The sequence below is a fragment of the Mchenga conophoros genome, linkage group LG3 (genome assembly GCF_057382185.1).
Source record: "Mchenga conophoros isolate Kocher_MC1m ecotype Shallow Benthic linkage group LG3, M_conophoros_male_GT1.1, whole genome shotgun sequence".
Lineage (NCBI taxonomy): Eukaryota > Metazoa > Chordata > Actinopteri > Cichliformes > Cichlidae > Mchenga > Mchenga conophoros.
In genome coordinates this window covers 26,832,516-26,852,871 of record NC_140528.1, presented here as the reverse complement: position 1 = coordinate 26,852,871, position 20,356 = coordinate 26,832,516, and the positions used below count along the sequence as shown (strand labels likewise).

General features: G+C 43.0%; 1 protein-coding gene across 7 annotated transcripts in view; it reads right to left on the bottom strand.

Annotated features, from left to right (window-relative positions):
- The window catches only part of LOC146577932 (NACHT, LRR and PYD domains-containing protein 3-like), a 50,919-nt gene extending 34,598 nt beyond the window's left edge, over positions 1-16,321 (bottom strand). For 3 of the 7 annotated variants that reach the window (XM_085268442.1, XM_085268449.1, XM_085268448.1), the window contains exons 1-6: positions 14,672-16,321; positions 9,340-9,455; positions 9,154-9,255; positions 8,924-9,052; positions 8,403-8,519; positions 8,165-8,293 (exon numbers count right to left, since the gene is read on the bottom strand). In XM_085268442.1, coding sequence (XP_085124568.1) covers positions 8,165-8,293; positions 8,403-8,519; positions 8,924-9,052; positions 9,154-9,255; positions 9,340-9,428 — 566 coding nt within the window. In that variant the 5' untranslated portion in view covers positions 9,429-9,455; positions 14,672-16,321. Of the gene's footprint in view, positions 1-8,164; positions 8,294-8,402; positions 8,520-8,923; positions 9,053-9,153; positions 9,256-9,339; positions 9,456-13,550; positions 13,683-14,671 lie in introns of all 7 variants that reach the window. The other 4 variants (XM_085268443.1, XM_085268444.1, XM_085268445.1 and 1 more) reach the window with 4 other exon arrangements.
- Between the last annotated feature and the right edge of the window lie 4,035 nt (positions 16,322-20,356).

Sequence of the window (20,356 nt, the reverse complement as noted above, 5' to 3'; positions counted from 1 at the left end):
CTTTTCAAAATACACTGACAAATGACAAACAGAAGGACCAGTCCAAATAAATCAAGGACCTTACTCCTAAATGAGGGGCTAGCTCTGTAGCACGGACGTGGTTTGGTTAGGAGAAGTCTGACATGGACCAGAAAACTGTACGATGCAAATTATGGAACAAACCACAGACTCAAAGACAACAAACCTCGGCTACCACCTACACAAGAATCACAGAGTGATCACAGAGGCAGAGTGTGGAGAGAATTTACGGATGAGGAGCAAAGAACAAACCTCAGATTCAAACCTTAGAAAGGCTTTTCCCCGCACCACGCCGTGTGATAAATACAAAGAAAACGTTCCTCATGTGTAAAAATGTATCGTTTCATGCATCAGCCAAAACACTCGACTCCAGCTACACAACACCCAGCTGGAAACACTTCACACAAGTCGATTTGCCTGAGATTCACAGAATTTACAGAAAATGTTTGTGATGTCCAGGGCTCGCAAAACCGCCTGCCCGACGTCCCGGGGCTAGCGATTTCTCGAGTTGGGCCACCAAAATCCATCTCAGCCCTGCCCGTCGGGTATCGAATGCCAGGACTGCCATAATGAATTAATTAAATACACCATTAAATAATGAAATGTGGCAATAATTAATTAAAATTGGAATTAATTAATTAAATAAATAGTTATGGCACATGTAATTAATTAATTGACACATGTAATTAATTAATTATTGACACATTTAATTAATTATTTAATGATATATTTATTTATTTCATTTTGGCAGTCCTGGCGCCTGGCTCTCATCATGAAATAATTTTATCTGTCAGCCTCACCCATCAAACTCAGGGGGCGGGGTTAACGCTGCCCATGCAGCTTCTCTAACATTTGATTTGACTTACTTTGCACAGCAAACAAACAGGTCGATCCTAGATAATCGATTGCTTGTGTAGACTTGGGGCAGGCAGGTATCCCAGAATGCAGATCAAATCACAAGCAGCAATGGTGGTGGTGTAGTTTTAAAATACCCCGTTTTTCTGTCACCAGCTACACTTTTAACAGTGTTTTAGCCGCGAATGTCGCGCCGTATGTCTGGTCAGGTTGTCAACATAGAACATGTTTGCAAAAGTGCTCAGATGTTTTCAGAGATTTCACTAGCTCTGCTAACAGTTAGCATGCAGAGTGCACCGAGGGGGTTACGTTAACCGGTTTGTTTACATATTCCACTCTCCGTGTTCCACATGTTGCATTCGCAGATTCTCATTTTGACCGAACGATCGTCTCTTTCCGCCTGGTCTTGTGTCTCTGTGCTTCTGTAACATAAAGAACGAGCTGACATTTTTCTCACGAAACCAGCGATCAGCTCAGCAGACCCTCAGTTTACCTGCATGCATCCTCCTCCTCATCTGTCAGCTGTTTAACACCTGCTGCTAATTCAAGAAACACGCCCACGTTACCTGGTGATAGTCACAGTTTAACTGGGCAGCCGGTGCTCGATATAACGCAATGTCAGCGCATTTTTCTGCACAAGATAAGTAAATATAGTATTTTCCCCGAGCGCAGAGCTGCTGGAGCTCGTTTCCTTACAGAGCACTTTATAGGCGAACAGCTTCATCAGCGGCTGATGTCCAATCACCAGCACACAGCTTTGAAACCTCAGCTGAGTTTTAGCTCTCAGTGGTTAAACGCTGGACTTCATTCACTCAGGTTCTGTCTGTCGGGTCACGTTTACTTCGCTGTTTTATTTACAACTTTCATTCCACTTTGATCTGCGACAAACTGACGGTTCATCTCTGCTACAGTGTTGTTAGACTGCTATGTGTTTGTGTTCTTTATGCTGTATATTTTCACGTCTCTGGAATAGTTGGCAGTTAGATAGTCAGCTGGGAAACTTTGTGTTAACTCATGGAGCTGAGGATATCGTGGACATGCTGACCTCGCTCCGTGGTGTACAGAGCGAGGTCAGCATGATTAATATTCACAATAAAAATATTAGCCGAACATCATGAAGTCTGTATGTGTTTCATAGTGTGGAACAACCTTTGTACAGTTAAAGCCAGCAGTTACTACATGACGGAAACACCAACGTTATCTCTTTTATGTGTTTATACACAGGTCACGCTGATTACTGAACAAAAACCCAAAGATCAGATGTTAAACAGATTTATTTGCTCTCTCTCCTCCTTAAACATGTTTTTAATGTTAGTTATAATTCAGACTGAAACACGTAGGACACATAAGAACATCAGGAAATAAAACACCGATAAATATAACCTCAGTAAAAGAAGTCAGCGGGGGTTACTACAGCTGTGTACCGGGGCCTGCGCTTTGTCGGTGGGATTGCTTGCGAGGCGAGCGGGTCTATCCCACGCTTTGCCGTGAGACTGGGCAGACATCTCCGAAATCATCGAAACACTTTTGCAAAGAGGCTGTATCTTGACAAACCGACCAGACACATGAAGATTAAACCACTACATTCTCGGCTAAAAAAATATTAAAACGGTATTTGGTAACACACAAACAGGGTTTTTCAAAGCTCAGTTCTGTTAGCTTCCACATGCCGGTTGTTGTGTGCTAGAAACAATGGCCACCAGGCCAAAGCAATGGTTTTGACTCGATCAGCGTTAGCCCCGCCCCCTGAGTTTGATGGGTGAGGCTGACAGATAAAATTATTTCATGATGAGAGCCAGGCGTCAGGACTGCCAAAATGAAATAAATAAATATATCATTAAATAATTAATTACATGTGTCAATAATTAATTAAATCTGTCAATAATTAATTAATTACATGTGTCAATAATTAATTAAATGTGTCAATAATTAATTAAATGTGTCAATTAATTAAAATGTGAAATACATGAATAATTAATTAAATGTGTCAATAATTAATTAAATGTTTCAATAATTAATTAAATGTGTCAATAATTAATTAATTACATGTGTCATAACTATCTATTTAATTAATTAATTCCAATTTTAATTAATTATTGCCACATTAAATTAATTATTTAATGGTGTCACTATCAAAGGACCCTGGATCTATATCGGACAACCATCCATCTAAAAGCAGCGAAATAAGGTCTGAAAATCTGTTGAAAAGTGAAAGGCCACAGGGAAAGCTAAAGGCTAGGCCTGAAACTCTGATTGTGGGTGACTCTGCCGTAAAGGATGTACAAAGGATGTGCGGTAAGAACACTAAAGTCCTCTGCTTTCCTAAGGATATGGTCAACAACCTGAAGGAGAGAATTCTTCAAATTGCAGATGAATATCCAACTGTGACAAACACTGTTCTGCATACAGGGTCAAACGATGTGTCCAAACAACAGTCGGAGGTTCTGAAACGGGACTTTACTGGATTATTAAATACTGTAAACTCTCTGAATGCAGCTGTATTCATCAGTGGACCTGTACCGCCGGTCAGAGGAGGAGACGAGAGATTCAGCAGGTTGTTTGCACTGAATAAATGGCTTATATCAGCATGTGCTGACCACTCAGTGCACTTTATCGACAACTTTAATATTTTTTGGGAACGCAGGCATCTGTTCAAAGAAAATGGATTTAATTTTAACAAGTCAGGGGTGAAACTGTTCACCTCCAACTTGTTTTATTCCATACGTCATCCATCTGTGCTTGGTGCCAAGGCTGAGATAAACGAGGAGTTATCTCATAAAGAGGAACAAACAGTACTCCAAGAACAGACAAAGCCCAGCAGAAACCTTGAGGAGGAGCTCCATCTGCCCCCACCCGGGAAGAGCCTCAGAAAGGAGAGACATCTGAGGCAAGAAGAGGGGTCCCTATTTGCCTCCAACTCTCTCAACAACACCAACGACCAGGACCAGGGACCACGATCTTCCCCAGTCCCCCAAACCCCTGACAGGCCATCACCCCCATCACCCTCCTCCCCCTCCCTTTCTCCCTCCTCCCCACACCTGAAATTCACTGAGGAGATGATGGAGCGGGTCAATGCTGGGCTCAGATCTACCCCCCGGCCCAATCCCTTTTTGTCCCCCATAAACCCCCCACCAGAGCGGCCAAAGGTTCGCCATCGAGCCCCACCCTCAACAGAGCAATCGAAGTCACATTGCCCAGCCTCGCCCCCCTTAGTTCCTCTTCATGCCCTGTCTCCACAGTCTGATGCGTGATGTGTGAAGGGTCCGGGCTGTGAGGATTATGGCAGTGGTGACTTTTCCCAGGAGAAGCTGGGACCCTGTTTACTAGAAGGTTTTAAAATCTCTGTACTTTTAGGTGACAGGAGACATGTGGCCTGGTCAAAACACAGAGAGCTGCACTCTAAAAGATCTTTAAACATAGTAAACATACCTTGTGTGCCACAGACTGCTCCCAAACACGAGGGGACAAGTAATGCCTCTAAAACACTTAAGTTGGCTTTATTAAACGTTAGATCTTTAGCTGGGAAAACATTTTTAATTAATGATTTAATCACTGAGCACAGCCTTGATTTTATGTTTCTAACTGAAACTTGGTTGGACCAAAGTAACAGTGGAGCTGTTCTCATCGAGACGACCCCTCCTAACTACAGTTTTATCAGTGAGGTCAGGGCGAGCAGGAGAGGAGGGGGGGTTGCTGTCTTATTTAATGAATCATTTCAATGTAAGCAGCTATCTCCTGGAAGTTTTCAGTCTTTTGAATATGTGGCTTTACAGCTGAAGGCCCCATCCAAAGTTGTGTTTCTTAATGTTTACAGGCCTCCCAAATACTGCACAGACTTTTTTAATGACCTCAGTGAACTGCTGTCTGTGATCTGTGTTGATTTTGACTGTGTAATTATTGTTGGGGATTTTAACATTCATGTGGACAACCCTCAGGACAAAGGGACTAAAGACCTGAGTAACACTCTGGGCAACTTTGGGCTGACTCAGCATGTAACAGAGGCCACACATAATAGAGGACACACTCTTGACCTACTGATCTCCAAAGGCCTGAGCATTTCAAAGGTTACTGTGTCTGATGTGGGCGTGTCTGATCATTACTGTGTTTTCTTTGAAAGTAAAATCTCAGCCCACACAAATATATCAACAACAGTGATCACAAAACGGTGTATAACTGAACACAGTAGTGCAATTTTTAACCAGGTCTTCCCATTAACACCTGACCTGTCCAGAGGGTCAGTCAATGAGCTCGTCAATAGCTTCAATGCTAACATGTTAAATGTAATGGACACTATTGCTCCCATTAAGGTGAAGGTTATCTCTGGAAGGAAAAAGTCTCCATGGAGAAACTCCACACTGGTGAAAAAAGAAAAAAGAGAGTGTAGGAAAGCTGAGCGCAGATGGAGAGAAACAAACCTCCAGGTTCACTATGACATCTATAAAGAGAAACTTCACATTTATAATTTACAACTGAGGAGTGCAAGGAGGTCCTACTTCTCTGACATCATCACTAAAAACAGCCATAATGCTCGGGTCTTATTTTCTACAGTTGACAGGCTAACAAACCCTCCTGTGTCAGTGGCAGCTGAACTTCATTCGACCATGGCCTGCAATGACTTTGCCAAATTCTTCACTGAAAAAATCCAAAAAATTAGACAAGCAATTGGGTACATCAACAGCAGATCCAGGATATGTACTGTGTCCACCAAAAAACTGTTTAAACACCATGAAACAGTTTCACCCGATTAACAGCAAAGACCTGGAGGACATCTTAGGTCAGCTGAACTCCTCCTCCTGCTGTTTAGATGTCCTGCCAACAAGTTTTTTCAAAAAGGTCTCAAAGACTTTAGAGTCAGACCTGTTACAGATCGTCAACTTTTCTTTATTATCAGGTGTGTTTCCAGAATCACTAAAAACTGCTGTAATCAAACCTATACTGAAAAAGGACAATCTTGACAAGACACAAATGAACAACTACAGGCCGATCTCAAATCTCCCGTTTTTAAGTAAGATCATTGAAAAAGCAGTTTCCCAACAGCTCAGTTACTTCTTAAAACAGAATAACTGCTATGATGCCTTCCAGTCAGGTTTTAGACAGAACCACAGCACTGAAACCGCTCTGACCAAAGTGTTTAATGACATATGTCTGAATACAGACAGTGGAAACATGTCAGTCCTAGTTTTACTGGATCTCAGTGCAGCATTTGATACAGTTGACCACAACATATTACTCAAACGACTGGAGAACTGGACAGGTCTTTCAGGAACTGTACTAAACTGGTTCAAAACATACGTAGAAAACAGGAAATACTTTGTATCAATAGGTAACTTCACATCTGAGCAGACAAGTATCACATGTGGAGTTCCCCAAGGTTCCATCTTGGGACCCCTTCTGTTTAACATTTACATGCTCCCACTGGCACAGATTATAAAGAACAACAAAATAAACTATCACAGCTATGCAGATGACACACAAATATATATCACAATGTCACCAGGAGACCGAGGCCCTGTACAGGCTCTTGGTAAATGCATTGAGGAAATCAATGACTGGTTGTGCCACAATTTTCTCCAGCTAAACAAAAACAAAACTGAGGTAATAGTCTTTGGCGCCAAAGAAAAACGATTACAGGTCACCAGAGAACTTCAATCTATACATCTAAAAACCACAAACCAGGCGAGAAATGTGGGTGCAGTGATGGATGCAGACCTAAACTTAGAAAAACACATTAGGACAATAACAAAGTCAGCTTACTATCACCTCAAGAATATATCAAGGATAAAAGATCTGATGTCTCAACAGGACCTGGAAAAACTAGTCCATGCATTCATCTTTAGTAGGCTTGATTACTGTAACAGCATCTTTACAGGTCTACCTAAAAAATCAGTCAGACAACTACAGCTCATTCAGAACTCTGCTGCTCGAGTCCTCACTAAGACCAAAAAAGTGGACCACATCAGTCCAGCTCTGAGGTCCTTACACTGGCTGCCTGTCCGTCAGAGGATAGACTTTAAAGTTCTGATGCTGGCCTATAAAGCTCTGAATGGTTTAGGACCAAAATACATCAATGACCTCCTGACCCAGTATGAACCTTCCAGATCCCTCAGGTCATCTGGATCCGGTCTTTTATCAGTTCCCAGAGTCAGAACCAGACACGGAGAAGCTGCATTCAGCTTTTATGCTCCTTATATCTGGAACAAACTCCCAGAAAGCCTCAGATCAGCTGAAACACTCAGTTTATTTAAATCCAGGTTGAAGACTCACCTGTTCTCAGCTGCATTTGAATAAAGCACCAAATCCACACTTTAAGCTTAAATTTCAAAACTTACATTTAACTACTGATTTTATCTACTGTTCTGATTTTATCTGTTTTGATTTTATATACTGTTTTGTTTGTTTGTTTGTTTGTTAATTAGTTAGTTAGTTTATTTGCTTGTTTTAATCAATTTTAAATCATGCTTTTTATTTGTTCTTGTTTCTAATGTCTCTGTAAAGCACTTTGAATCACCTTGTTGTTGAATTGTGCTATACAAATAAACTTGCCTTGCCTTGGTGTATTTAATTCATTCATTATAGCAGTCCTGGCACTCCATAATCGGGCTGTCATATTAAGGAAAGATATGTCAATGCTTTTGCATTCTTTCACAAATGTAGCTGAGTAATTACGTCATCGATGAGCCACTGTCAATATGTGACATATTGAAATCACGTTTGAATTTGCGCTTGTTTTTTGCTTTCACTTTGCAATCGCACGAACTGTGTGTAGAGAGCAGCAGCACTGATTGGTGAGTCACAGATTAATTGTGCACCAATTCCTCTGACATCGTCTTATCAATCGTTAGCTTACTATTCAAACGCGACAAGTGAAATCTCTCGCAGCAAGCTTAAACATGTGAGAGGCTGAGTGTGCAAAGAATCGCTGACCGTTATGTAAGTACGTGTGTAAAAGCAGCAGGATTTACGCTGGTATTTTAGTTCTGCAGAGCCAAACACGACAGGTCAGGGTGAAGAAGGGGCAGTTAGTTATGACAAATCAGGCAAACGATGACAGACTCTGTGGGTTCGTGGGAAAAAGGATTTCACAAACAGATTAAAAGTGTCAATAAAAGCAGTGTTAGCAGCTCTGTACTCTGGAGCTGAGGCTAAGCAGTCTGCTGAACACAGGCACCATCATTCAGAAGCAGCTCCGAGTCCCTCTGTGACCACTAAAGTGGAGGTGTGGAGCAAGAGGAGGAGGACAGGTGGAAGACACCAAAGTGACAGCAAAGAGTTCATGTTGCTAACAGCTCACCTCTCTGCAGCAGACACAGGCTGGCCTTTAAAATCAATGAAGCGCTCTTCAGACCAGCCACTCTTACAGGACACACAGCTGGGTGGAGGTCCAGGTTCAGGTCCAGGTTCAGCAGGTCTCCCTTTGATCCTGTTAGAGAAAAAAATGTGTTTTTCATTTGCAGAAGCTGATGAAGACTTAGATTACCTTCATCATCCCAAACAGAGAAACAGGTTACTTTACGTTACTAACAGCTCACCTCTCTGCAGCAGACACAGGCTGGCCTTTAAAATTAATGATGTGACCATTCGACATGTCACTCTGTAAGGACACACAGCTGGGTCCAGGTCCAGGTCCAGCAGGTCTCCCACTGATCCTGTCACAGAAGAAAAATGTGTTTTTCCATTTGGAGCCACAGAAGCTGATGAAGACTCAAAATAACTTCATCATCCCAAAGAGAAACTTGTTTAAAGGCTGCGAATGAGCAGAAGGATCATCTGAACTAGTGTTAGCAGTGCAAGAACAGAGCGCCACCCAGAGGTAAACACAGTCATCTACACTGTGCAGGGCTATTTGTTTTTAAACAGATACCTGTACCTTACATTAAATGCATCTGAGGTGAGTCTGTGTTGTTGATGGTCCCACTGTGAGCAGCAAGAGTTTTAAATGTTTTATAGAATAAAGGAATTCCTCATTCATTAGAGACCAGGAAACATCAAACAGTTCATTTAAATCAGACACCAAAGTGACAGCAAAGAGTTCATGTTGCTAACAGCTCACCTCTCTGCAGCAGACACAGGCCGGCCTTTAAAATTAACGATGTGACCATTCGACATGTCACTCTGTAAGGACACACAGCTGGGTGGAGGTCCAGGTTCAGGTCCAGGTTCAGCAGGTCTCCCTTTGATCCTGTTAAAGAAAAAAAATGTGTTTTTCATTTGCAGAAGATGATGAAGACCTTCATCATCCCAAACAGAGAAACAGGTTACTTTACGTTGCTAACAGCTCACCTCTCTGCAGCAGACACAGGCTGGACTTTAAAATTAATGATGTGACCATTCGACCGGTCACTCTGTAAGGACACAGAGCTGGGTGGAGGTCCAGGTGGGTCCCTGTGAATAATGATGCAGCAGTGATGTGAGTGCTGAGCTGTGACATGGAGAAGAGTCATGGACAGTTAGAGATGGTCATCTCACCTCTGAGCTTTGGTCTGGCTCTCATGTTCCCCACACAGAGTGCTTTTAGAGGGAGGGGCTCCCTCCTCTCTGTCCTCACACTGATCCATGCTGCTCAGCTCACACACACTTTCTACCTGCAGAGGAAACAAATCATTCATGTGCACATCAACTGATGTCCATCATGTGTGCTGTCCAAACATCAGCTGCTTCTTTCCTGCTTCATCTCAGTGTCAGCTGGATGCAGTCAGACAGCAGTGTGAGGCAGAGGAAGCTGCCATCAGCTGCTCTGCTATCAGGCCACTAGATGGAGCCGTGATATGAGCAGAACTTTGTGCCATCAGAAACTGAACAGAATAGAATTCAACTTTATTGTCATTGCACACATCACAAGTACAAGGCAACAGAATGCATCCATCCAGAAGTGCTTTAGCTACAATACACGTACAGTGGGGCAAAAAAGTATTTAGTCAGCCACCGATTGTTCAAGTTCCCCCACCTAAAATGATGACAGAGGTCAGTAATTTGCACCAGAGGTACACTTCAACTGTGAGAGACAGAATGTGAAAAAAAAAATCCATGAATCCACATGGTAGGATTTGTAAAGAATTTATTGGTAAATCAGGGTGGAAAATAAGTATTTGGTCAATAACAAAAATACAACTCAATACTTTGTAACATAACCTTTGTTGGCAATAACAGAGGTCAAACGTTTACTATAGGTCTTTACCAGGTTTGCACACACAGTAGCTGGTATTTTGGCCCATTCCTCCATGCAGATCTTCTCGAGAGCAGTGATGTTTTGGGGCTGTCGCCGAGCAACACGGACTTTCAACTCCCGCCACAGATTTTCTATGGGGTTGAGGTCTGGAGACTGGCTAGGCCACTCCAGGACTTTCAAATGCTTCTTACGGAGCCACTCCTTTGTTGCCCGGGCGGTGTGTTTTGGATCATTGTCATGTTGGAAGACCCAGCCTCGTTTCATCTTCAAAGTTCTCACTGATGGAAGGAGGTTTTGGCTCAAAATCTCACGATACATGGCCCCATTCATTCTGTCCTTAACACGGATCAGTCGTCCTGTCCCCTTGGCAGAAAAACAGCCCCATAGCATGATGTTTCCACCCCCATGCTTCACAGTAGGTATGGTGTTCTTGGGATGCAACTCAGTATTCTTCTTCCTCCAAACACGACGAGTTGAGTTTATACCAAAAAGTTCTACTTTGGTTTCATCTGACCACATGACATTCTCCCAATCCTCTGCTGTATCATCCATGTGCTCTCTGGCAAACTTCAGACGGGCCTGGACATGCACTGGCTTCAGCAGCGGAACACGTCTGGCACTGCGGGATTTGATTCCCTGCCGTTGTAGTGTGTTACTGATGGTGACCTTTGTTACTTTGGTCCCAGCTCTCTGCAGGTCATTCACCAGGTCCCCCCGTGTGGTTCTGGGATCTTTGCTCACCGTTCTCATGATCATTTTGACCCCACGGGATGAGATCTTGCGTGGAGCCCCAGATCGAGGGAGATTATCAGTGGTCTTGTATGTCTTCCATTTTCTGATGATTGCTCCCACAGTTGATTTTTTCACACCAAGCTGCTTGCCTATTGTAGATTCACTCTTCCCAGTCTGGTGCAGGTCTACAATACTTTTCCTGGTGTCCTTCGAAAGCTCTTTGGTCTTGGCCATGGCGGAGTTTGGAGTCTGACTGTTTGAGGCTGTGGACAGGTGTCTTTTATACAGATGATGAGTTCAAACAGGTGCCATTCATACAGGTAACGAGTGGGGGACAGAAAAGCTTCTTACAGAAGACGTTACAGGTCTGTGAGAGCCAGAGATTTTCCTTGTTTGAGGTGACCAAATACTTATTTTCCACCCTGATTTACCAATAAATTCTTTACAAATCCTACCATGTGGATTCATGGATTTTTTTTTCACATTCTGTCTCTCACAGTTGAAGTGTACCTCTGGTGCAAATTACTGACCTCTGTCATCATTTTAAGTGGGGGAACTTGCACAATCGGTGGCTGACTAAATACTTTTTTGCCCCACTGTATCTTATAGAAAGGTCTTTTACAGGTCTGTTACACTGTATCTGTGAGTGACCAACAGCTGGGGTCAAACACTAATAAGGTCCTGACGTCTGCACTTGTCACTTAAATCATGTCTGTGTACAAACAGAAATCAGTAAGTGTTACTTGGTTTTAACATATAGAAATACATTAGAGTACGGCTCATTTTTATTTTTAAACCATTTTTTTAGTTACATTAGCAGTCTTTAGGTTAGTCTGACTTGAGTTTCTAATATTCTTCTTTGGTTCCCCTTGTGTCTCTGTGTTTATGTCCTTCAGTTTGTTCTCATGTCTCTCCTGATGCTTCAATCTCTCCTCACTCTGTGTCTCGTCTCCACATCGCCTCGCTGTCTCCTCCCATTATCTCCCTAACCCTGAAAGTCTTTTCCACACAAAAGCAACCTCTTGTGTGAGTTAGGCTGCGCCATAGTGTTTCCTGTTTTACTTTTGGTAGTCTGGTGTGCTTCCTGTTCAGCTTTGTTTGCCTGTTTTGTAAGTTAGCTCACCTTCAGCTGTGCTGCCGTCCCCATTTGCCCACATTTATGTGTGTGTCTCCCTCTGTGCTGCATCGCGACCTCCCTCATGGCTGTGTGTTCGTTTGTGAGTTGAGTTTTGTGTTTTATCCTGGTCGAGTGTTGTATTTATTTTTCCTTCACGCAATAAAGCTGGATGTTTTTGAGCCACAGTCCTGCCTGCTCCACACAGTTCATGACAATTTATTTGCAACATCTTTCTTCTGTCTCAACATCTGACTTCACCTGTTGACATACCTGACAGCTCATATGTCTGTTCATGTTCCCAGTAATATAATCATTTTGTTCGGTCTAAAGACGTCAGTCTGAATAACAGAAGCAACCACCTCTGTGTACTGTCATAGACTGGTGGTGATAATGACTCCCTGTTGAAGTAGATCCAACATTTACTGGCTAAATTACTCATCGGAGGACAGTCACATGAGAAAACTAGAACACCCTATGAAAACCTGTATATTGTACAACATATTTGGACATATAGATATTTAATATCAATTAAAATCATACTGAGGGATCCAAACAACATAACTAAACAACTAAAAAATAAGAAAATCCTTTTTAAAACTTTATGTGAAATGTAATTTAGAAAGAATGCAATTTCTGGTAAGGACTAAATTAGTACACCCCCACGTGTCATCCTACTTAAACTGGTTAGACATCACGTCAGGTGCACACGATCAGTAGATTGTTACTCAGCATTTTAAAGGAGCCCTATTTAAACCTCAGATTGAGTTTGGTGTGCTCCTGACTGTCGAAGTGAGCGCCATGGTGAGATCTAAAGAGCTGTGTGATGCCCTCAGAAAGACTGGTAAGGGGTTTAAAAACAACTCAAAAGAATTTGACATCAGCCCTTCCACCATCCGGAAGATTGTTTATAAGTGGTGGACATTCAAAACAACTGCCACCATGCCCAGGTCTGGCCGTCCAAGCATATTCTTGCATATTCATAGTGCAAGATGCTCAAAGAAGTCATCAAAAATCCTAAAATGTCATCACAGGAACTACAGCAGGCTCTGGCTCGATGTGAAAGTGCACAACTCTACTATCAGACAGAGACTACACCAGTTTGACTTTCACAGGAGCTGTGGAAGGAGAAAACCGCTGCTCTCTGAGAAAATGGTAAATGGCCTGTATAGCGCTTTACTAGTCCCTAAGGACCCCAAAGCGCTTTACACAACCAGTCATCCACCCATTCACACACTGGTGATGGCAGCTACATGTAGCCACAGCCACCCTGGGGCGCACTGACAGAGGCGAGGCTGCCGGACACTGGCGCCACCGGGCCCTCTGACCACCACCAGTAGGCAACGGGGGAAGTGTCTTGCTACAATGTAGCTGCCATCACCAGTGTGTGAATGTGTGGATGACTGGTTGCCCAAGGACACAACGACCGAGACTGTCCAAGCCGGGGCTCGAATCAGCAACCTTCCGATTACAAGGCGAACTCCCAACTCTTGAGCCACGATCGCCACGAGAAACATTAAGGCTAGACTGAAGTCAGACCGAACGTAGACAAAGACCACGACTTCTGGAATAAAGTTCTTTGGAGACATGAGTCATTTGGACACCAGAGCAGTCAAGATGTTTGGCGTAAACCAAATCCAATCTTCAAAGAAAAGAACCTCATACCAACTGTGAAGCATGGAGGTGGCAGTATCATAGTTTGGGGATGCTTTGCTGCAGCAGCACCTGGCCAGCTCACCATCATAGATCATCATCTGACTGTGTATCAGGGGGTGCTTGAAGAACATGTGAAACCACCTGTTAAAAAATTAAAGCTGAAGCAGAACTGGACACTGCAGCCTGACAATACACCAAAGCATACCAGCAAATCCACCAAGGACTGGCTAGAAACTAAGCACAGAGTCCTGATGAACGTCTGTGATGGCTGAAACCCAAAACATATCCACAGACAGCACAGGTGTTATACTTTATATTACAGTTTAATCAGGTTTTGTTTGCTTCTTTAAATTTAGATGTTAGTTTTATTTATTATGTATTCAGGGTCTGTGTCAGAGATTAATGCAGCCATTACAAACTGAACTCTGAAAGCCGTGACTCACATCCAACATCTAAATAATAGAATAGCCTTCATTGTCATAAATAAATGTCAAATAAATGTCTATTGAAAAATAATGAGGCACGTTTTTCATTTTTGTTGTTTTTTTTAGCCAAACTAAAAAACACTAACACGACATTTCCTATAAAACGTTGTTTAATCTTCCAAATTAATTTCATTTATTATTATCAATAATTTAGCTTCATTTTTTGTGTTTAGTTTTTATTTCTGTTTGAACTTTTTGAGCTCTAGTTTTAGTTGTGAGTTCAGTTTTAGTGAACTACAATAACTTCTGTAACACTTCTTCCTGTTGGAGCGGAGCCAACTGTTTGTGGCGCAGTATTTTTAAGACCGCCATGTTGAATCTGTATCTAGCGCACTTCTATCCTAAATATTAATGTAAGTAAATATATCTAAATATTAAGTAATATCCTGCTGTCCCTGTAAATATAAACACCCGGAGCTCAGAGGCTCTCCGGCCGAGCTCAGACCACATTCAGTGTGTTTGGTCTGACTCCCGGAGTCTGATCACACACTAACAAAAAATGGCGGACACACTCGGCCTCGTTAGAAAACATTACACACTGACTTTAACGGAGAGACCGGAAATACAAACACACAGTTTGTTGTGTGAAGAAACTGTAAAGTTCCTAAACACAAACTGTTAAAGGAGGAAACGAAGCAAACTTACAGTTTCTTCACACCAACAACAAGCTCCACTCCACGAAGCTCAGCAAAGACGAACTTTGAGCAGGAAGGAAACACCCAGAGAGGCGTTTGAGGACACTCAGAGGGAAGTCTGTGTTGCATTCAAGTGAAACTTGGAAATTCACAAATCTTCAACCAACACCTTGGTTGATTCATTTCTGCCGGTTTTCCTGTTTGAAACACAAACATGTGTCATCACTTTGTTGTTCTTCTTCCTGCAGCGTTTGAATGTTTCAGCACTGAACTGATGTTGGTTCAAAGCTCATTTCAACCTGTTGAAGTCATGAATGAAAGTGCAGACTGAGAGTGGATCACATGATGTTTAAGGTGAGTCATGTGACATGTTCAGTATTGTCACACGTGTCTAGATTGTCCCAGATATCATAGCTGCTCAAACACTGATGATTATATTTGAAGCATTATTACTCATGGTGTAACCAATACGTCTACTCACCAAAGAATGAGTGAAGCAATATGGATAACAGCAGAGGACAATTTATTTAGGGTCTGATGGCAATTTACCATCGGTGTCCAGCACTTTAAAGGATTGGACTGGAGCACATCTGTCCTTAACATACCCTCTTAAACATCAGCGTGACACGGATACATCAAAGGAAACTTAGCCGACTCTAAGTGCAAATGTTTCAACCTGAACATCTTAAAACTTCTCTGGGATACAATGTAAACAAAGACATGAAGAAGAAGAAAAATATTTCCATCAATAGTCACTTCTCCTAGCCAGGAGACAAGTGAAGATATTATGTAAAGAGTCCTTTTTCTCAGTCCTGGGGTTGTAACACCACAACCTCCTCAGTCCGTAATCAGAGAGTGTCTATTTGACAACAACCAAAATGTCTTTGGATAGTCTGTGAATGCAAACAGAAAAAAACAATGGTGTTAGCTGGCCAGCAAAATAAAGAGAGTGTATGGCACTGAGTGCGGGCGCGTGTGTGAGTACTTCGGTCCAAATAATCGAGGTCCGGATGGATGAACGGATGGCAGCCGCTTGTCCTTTAATGGCACCAGCGAGGCAGCACAGCAGTAAGACAGCACAGCATCAAGGCAGCACAGCAGTAAGACAGCACAGCAGTAAGACAGCACAGCAGTAAGACAGCACAGCAGTAAGGCAGCACAGCAGTGAGGCAGCACAGCAGTAAGACAGCACAGCAGTAAGACAGCACAGCAGTAAGACAGCACAGCAGTAAGACAGCACAGCAGTAAGGCAGCACAGCAGCGAGGCAGCACAGCAGTAAGACAGCACAGCATCAAGGCAGCACAGCAGTAAGACAGCACAGCATCAAGGCAGCACAGCAGTAAGACAGCACAGCAGTAAGACAGCACAGCAGTAAGACAGCACAGCAGTAAGGCAGCACAGCAGTGAGGCAGCACAGCAGTAAGACAGCACAGCAGTAAGGCAGCACAGTAGTAAGACAGCACAGCAGTAAGGCAGCACAGCAGTAAGACAGCACAGCAGTAAGGCAGCACAGCAGTAAGGCAGCACAGTAGTAAGACAGCACAGCAGCGAGGCGTCTGGCAGGAGAACGAACAATAGTCTCTTTTTTTAAGGCTACTGCAGAAGGAGATATTCCCCGCTAGCTCACCCAAGCTTGCTCTCTGGCACAGCTACAAGCCACGTGAGCTCATAGCCCCTCCTGCTAGGATGTACTACCACAGTCGACTGTCGTAAAGCAGCCGCAAACCAATAGCAATTAAAAAAAACTCAAAATCATTGAAGAACATTTTATAACACCCAATATAGATATATACATATATACTGAATATCACACAATATCAGATAACCAAATTAACACTGGGTTACAATGGCAGCAAAGTTTGAATGGAGCTCTCTGTCTGTGCTGATTTGTCGCCCTCTGGAGGTCAAAGCACAAACTGCATGATGTCACTGTAACCACAGAGGGACAGGAAGTGTTTTTAAATGATGAAACATGTCAGTGATGCTGATAGTGTGTTCATCACAGACGCTCAGGAATCAAAGTGAAAGCAGAGAAACTGGAATGAATCAGGTGATGTAGAAGATGGAGAAACAGGTTGGAGGATGCTGCTCCTTCTTTGAGATCAAACATGTCGTGTTGTTCACGTGCTGTCAGCGTGACGCACAGAAACCATGGAAACAAAGTGTGAGTGAAATCAGTCCAAAGTAACAGAGTGAAGAGCAGCAGATGAAGCACAGAGGACACAAAAGGAAGGAAAGAAGGAGACAAGGTCCATCTGTGTCCTTTCAAACAAGCTTCAACGTCCAGGACTGAAACATGAGTCCACATATTTATACACATATTTATTTAATGAGAATAAAACCAGAATATTTATAACACATCAGCAATAATCAGGCCTGGGATCCTCCTGGTTACAAACAGGGTCCAGGACTGGGACCCTCAGGTGGATCCTGCAGGGTCTGGTTCAGGAAAAGGTTTCAGTAGAAAGGTATGATTTCATTTATTAGAAGAGATCAGAGCATCATTCTGATTATTAAGCTTAAGTCAAACATACTAATGTGCACGGCGCCGTGACACTTAATGATCTGTTACTGTACATTTGTCACATGTGTGTATTTGTTGTTGTATTGTTGCTGCCATGGTGCATCACATGGGACCATCACACTACCACCACCATATGTGACTGTTGGCTCCTTTTCATTGATGCTGTGTTAGTTTCAGATGTAACAGGACTCAAAGCTGTCAGAAAGCTTTTGTCTCATCAGTCCACAGAGTCTTCACCTCCAGCCTGTATTTTCCTGACACGTCCTGCAGCGCCTCCTCCTGGTAGAGCATGTTGTGGCCATTTTTGTTGAATGTTTATAAAATGCAATTTGTATTCATTTTTGTTCTTTCTTTAAAGGTGTAAGAATATACTGACCTGGTTTTGTTCTGTAAATTTGTAATTAATTTTATTGGATAAGCTTTTGGAAAGTGATTGGTATGTTAGCTTATGGACCCTCCCATTAATCAAGAGATTAAGAGCACCCTGGATGGGTGTGGTAGAGAGGTTTTTGTTTGCCAATGTCAGGGAAGACGGGAGGGTTAGAAAATGATTTTTTTGACCACTTTTGAAGTTGTTAAAGCAAATTAAGTTAACTTTCGTTTAATTTTAAGTTTTAAGAAGTTATTTGGCTGATTTCTGTTTGTAATTTTTCACGAAATAAACGGCATATGATTTTAAACAATGGAGTCAGAAGTGCGTTCTAAAACAAACCTCCCGTTGCCACCCACGGCCTTTTCTTGGACTTTTTTGGTGTTTGGAAAGTAAAAGGCCGCGACAGAGCAGTTTGTTGCCCTGATTTCCATCAAACGTCAGCAGACTGCTGGAGCCTGAACTGTCCCTGTGCTCCGACCTTCAGGACTGAACACCAGAGTGGAGCAGAGAGCCTGAAGAGCCTCCACCGTGTCCTACAGGATGGAGTCATGTTGACATGAAGTTCAAACTGCCTGTGTCACTTCAACACACTCTCACAAAGAGTTTCTAACCTTCACTTCTGGCTTAAATAAAGGTTTTTGACATAACGTTGTTCTTGTTCCAGAATACAAATATTTTTTAAAGTATTTGTCCGAAATAAGTTTTTCATAAAACCACGTTATTCGTGCCTTTCTGAATACCGTATTCTGGTTGGGCTCTCCTCCTAGTTGGGATCATTGTCCTTTGCTGCTGCCTGTATTGTGCAGCCATGAGGAGCCTTAATGATGCAGCTGCATTATTTATCCACCATAACAGAGGTTAGTGTTCAGCTCTGTCACCACTCTGGCCACATGTTGCCACACTTGTACTTCCAGCTCTGAGCTGCTGCTGCTGAACACGTTACTTTGGTGCTTATGTCTCCAAGCAGCATCACAGCTTTCAGAGAAGACAAAAGCATCATTTCCTGATAATGTGTGAGGTGCTCGTACGAGATGCAAAGACTGGTAGTTTGAGGAAATCCTTTCAAAAACATATTTGCTTGCACAGAGCAGTGAGCCTTCCTGGTTTCTTGCAGATTACAAACAGGATTGGAGTGATGAGGTACGCGGTGCTGCTGTCTATGGGACGACCTGGACATCAGAACCAGCCCAGACCCAGACATCTACCAGCACAAGTACAGAGCCTTTATCTCACATGTCTGAGCATTCGTTCACCTTCATCTGTCTGTTCTTACTGACGACTCTTCATCCAGTCCACCTTAAACACAGTGGCTGTGTTGCTGGGATGGGAGTTACCTCATGGAGCTGTCATTGCAGTAAAACTGTTTGTGTGTGTATTTCAGTCCTTATGAATTAAAAAAAGTCGACTAACGTGACACTTGCAGACTGAGTGATGCTGGTGGTTTGTACTGGGTGTGAGACAGAGCTGACCCCTGACCTCAGGGTGGATCAATCTGATAGAAAACTCTTGCTGTGTCCGAATTCAGGGGAAGGATGCTCATGAGGACACTACCTACCTACGTCACAAGGTAGTGTCCTTAGACGGACGGGTAGTCAGGAAGTGAGCGGCTGTGGACAGCCCCCTTTTTTCTCCATAGAAACTTTATTAAACAACATGGATCAACACAGGCCTGCAACGTAGGGTTTATCTCTGCCGGCTTTAGGTTTAGTTTGGGACTACCGTAATTGTCGGGCTATAAGCCGCTACTTTTTGCACAAGCTTTGAACCCTGCGGCTTTTAGTCAGGTGCGGCTTTTCTATGGATTGTCCATGATTTTTGTCATATCGTAAGACGATTTGTTTTGTTTGTTCCGCTGTTGTACGGCACTACGTTGCCTGGCGGAAGGATCGGGGTTCAAGAGTGGTATGTTAGTCACATGTCCATCCGCCAGGCAACGTAGTGCCGTACGAAGTAGCGCGAAAAACAAACTTCAAAGTAGCGCTACGCATTCAGCGGGAGGCGTGGATGATGAGCGGCGATAAACTTGCAAGTTATGCCCAAAAAGCAAGTTATGCCCAACTCCACCGGTGGATTCTGACAGCGTGGAAAAGTGTGAAAACATCCACGATCACCAACAGATTTCGAAGGGCTGGACTGCTGCATGATGGAGAGGAGGACACCGCCACGGCCCTTCTGAGGGTGTTCGACTCTGACACTGACAACGAGGATTTCTTTGGTTTTGTAAGTGACAACGAAGGAGAGAAGCTGAGAGTGGATGACGAAGCCATCCTGAGCCTATTTGTATCCGACACTGGAGAAGAGGACTTTGGTGGTTTTAGAGCGCAGGAAGAAGAGAAAGATGGTGAATGACTGACTTTTCTTCTTGTTAAAGCTGTGTCACTGCACCTGAGCCTAAAAGGTAGGCCGAATCTATTTTTCTGGTGTGCTGTAGGTTACTGTTATGTACTACATGTGCAAATATGTACCCATAACTTGTTTTTCAAAATATTAATAAAAGTGATGTCTCCAAACAGCCATCTCTTTCCTGACAATTCGCTTTGTGCATATTCTCTTACATATGATAAGTCAACATTGAAACACCTGCGGCTTTTAGTCAGGTGCGGCTAATGTAGGTACAAAACAGGATTTTCCCCTGATTTTAGCTTGTGCGGCTAATATTCGGGTGCGCTTTGTAGTCCGGGAAATACGGTATAATTGTGTTATCACTGGTGGTTTACACTGTGTGTGTGTGGGGATTCTGTGTACAGTGGGTAAATTGCTGCGTGTGTTTTTGGTTTGCCTGAATACTGAAACCTGA